The sequence below is a fragment of the Myotis brandtii genome, unplaced genomic scaffold, assembly GCF_000412655.1.
Source record: "Myotis brandtii unplaced genomic scaffold, ASM41265v1 scaffold334, whole genome shotgun sequence".
Classification (NCBI taxonomy): Eukaryota; Metazoa; Chordata; class Mammalia; order Chiroptera; family Vespertilionidae; genus Myotis; species Myotis brandtii.
The window spans coordinates 900656-901082 of NW_005362885.1; the positions used below are offsets into that span (position 1 = coordinate 900656).

A 427-nucleotide genomic window follows, 5' to 3' on the forward strand; every position below is an offset into this window, starting at 1 on the left:
CAGGGAGAGCCCGGACAGCTGCTACAGCGAGGTGCGGCCCCTGCGGGCGGCGTCCAGCATGTGTGGGCAGTGCACGCGTGCATGTGCGTGTGTGGGCACGTGCACGTGAGTGTGCCTGCACACGTGTGTGCATGGGCTTGGCTTCAGGGTCCAAGCCTGTGCCGGTGCCTCCGGCTGGGGAGGAGGTGCGGCCGCTGGGGGAGCCAAGGCTGGAGCCCGAAGGGGCTTGGGCGTCCACTGCTCCAAAGTGCGGTCCCTGACGCTGGACTCATGGGAGCCTGAGCTGCTGAAGGTGTGTGGGCCCATTGCAGGCCACCAGCCGCCGGCGTGGGGTGCAGGGGCTGGTTCTGCAAGCCACAGTGTCTGCAAGCCGGAGCTGAGGCCTGGGGGTGTCTGCAGGCTGGGGCTGAGGTCTGCGGGTGTTTGT

At 68.4% G+C, this 427-nt stretch overlaps 1 protein-coding gene across 1 annotated transcript in view; it reads left to right on the forward strand.

The window, feature by feature from the left end:
- ACAP3 (ArfGAP with coiled-coil, ankyrin repeat and PH domains 3) overlaps positions 1-427 on the forward strand; it is a gene marked incomplete at its 5' end in the record, with an annotated part of 12099 nt that overhangs the window by 7206 nt on the left and 4466 nt on the right. Inside the window, one exon of the mRNA XM_014543779.1 lies at positions 148-292. Coding sequence (XP_014399265.1) covers positions 148-292 — 145 coding nt within the window. The remainder of the gene's footprint in view (positions 1-147; positions 293-427) is intronic.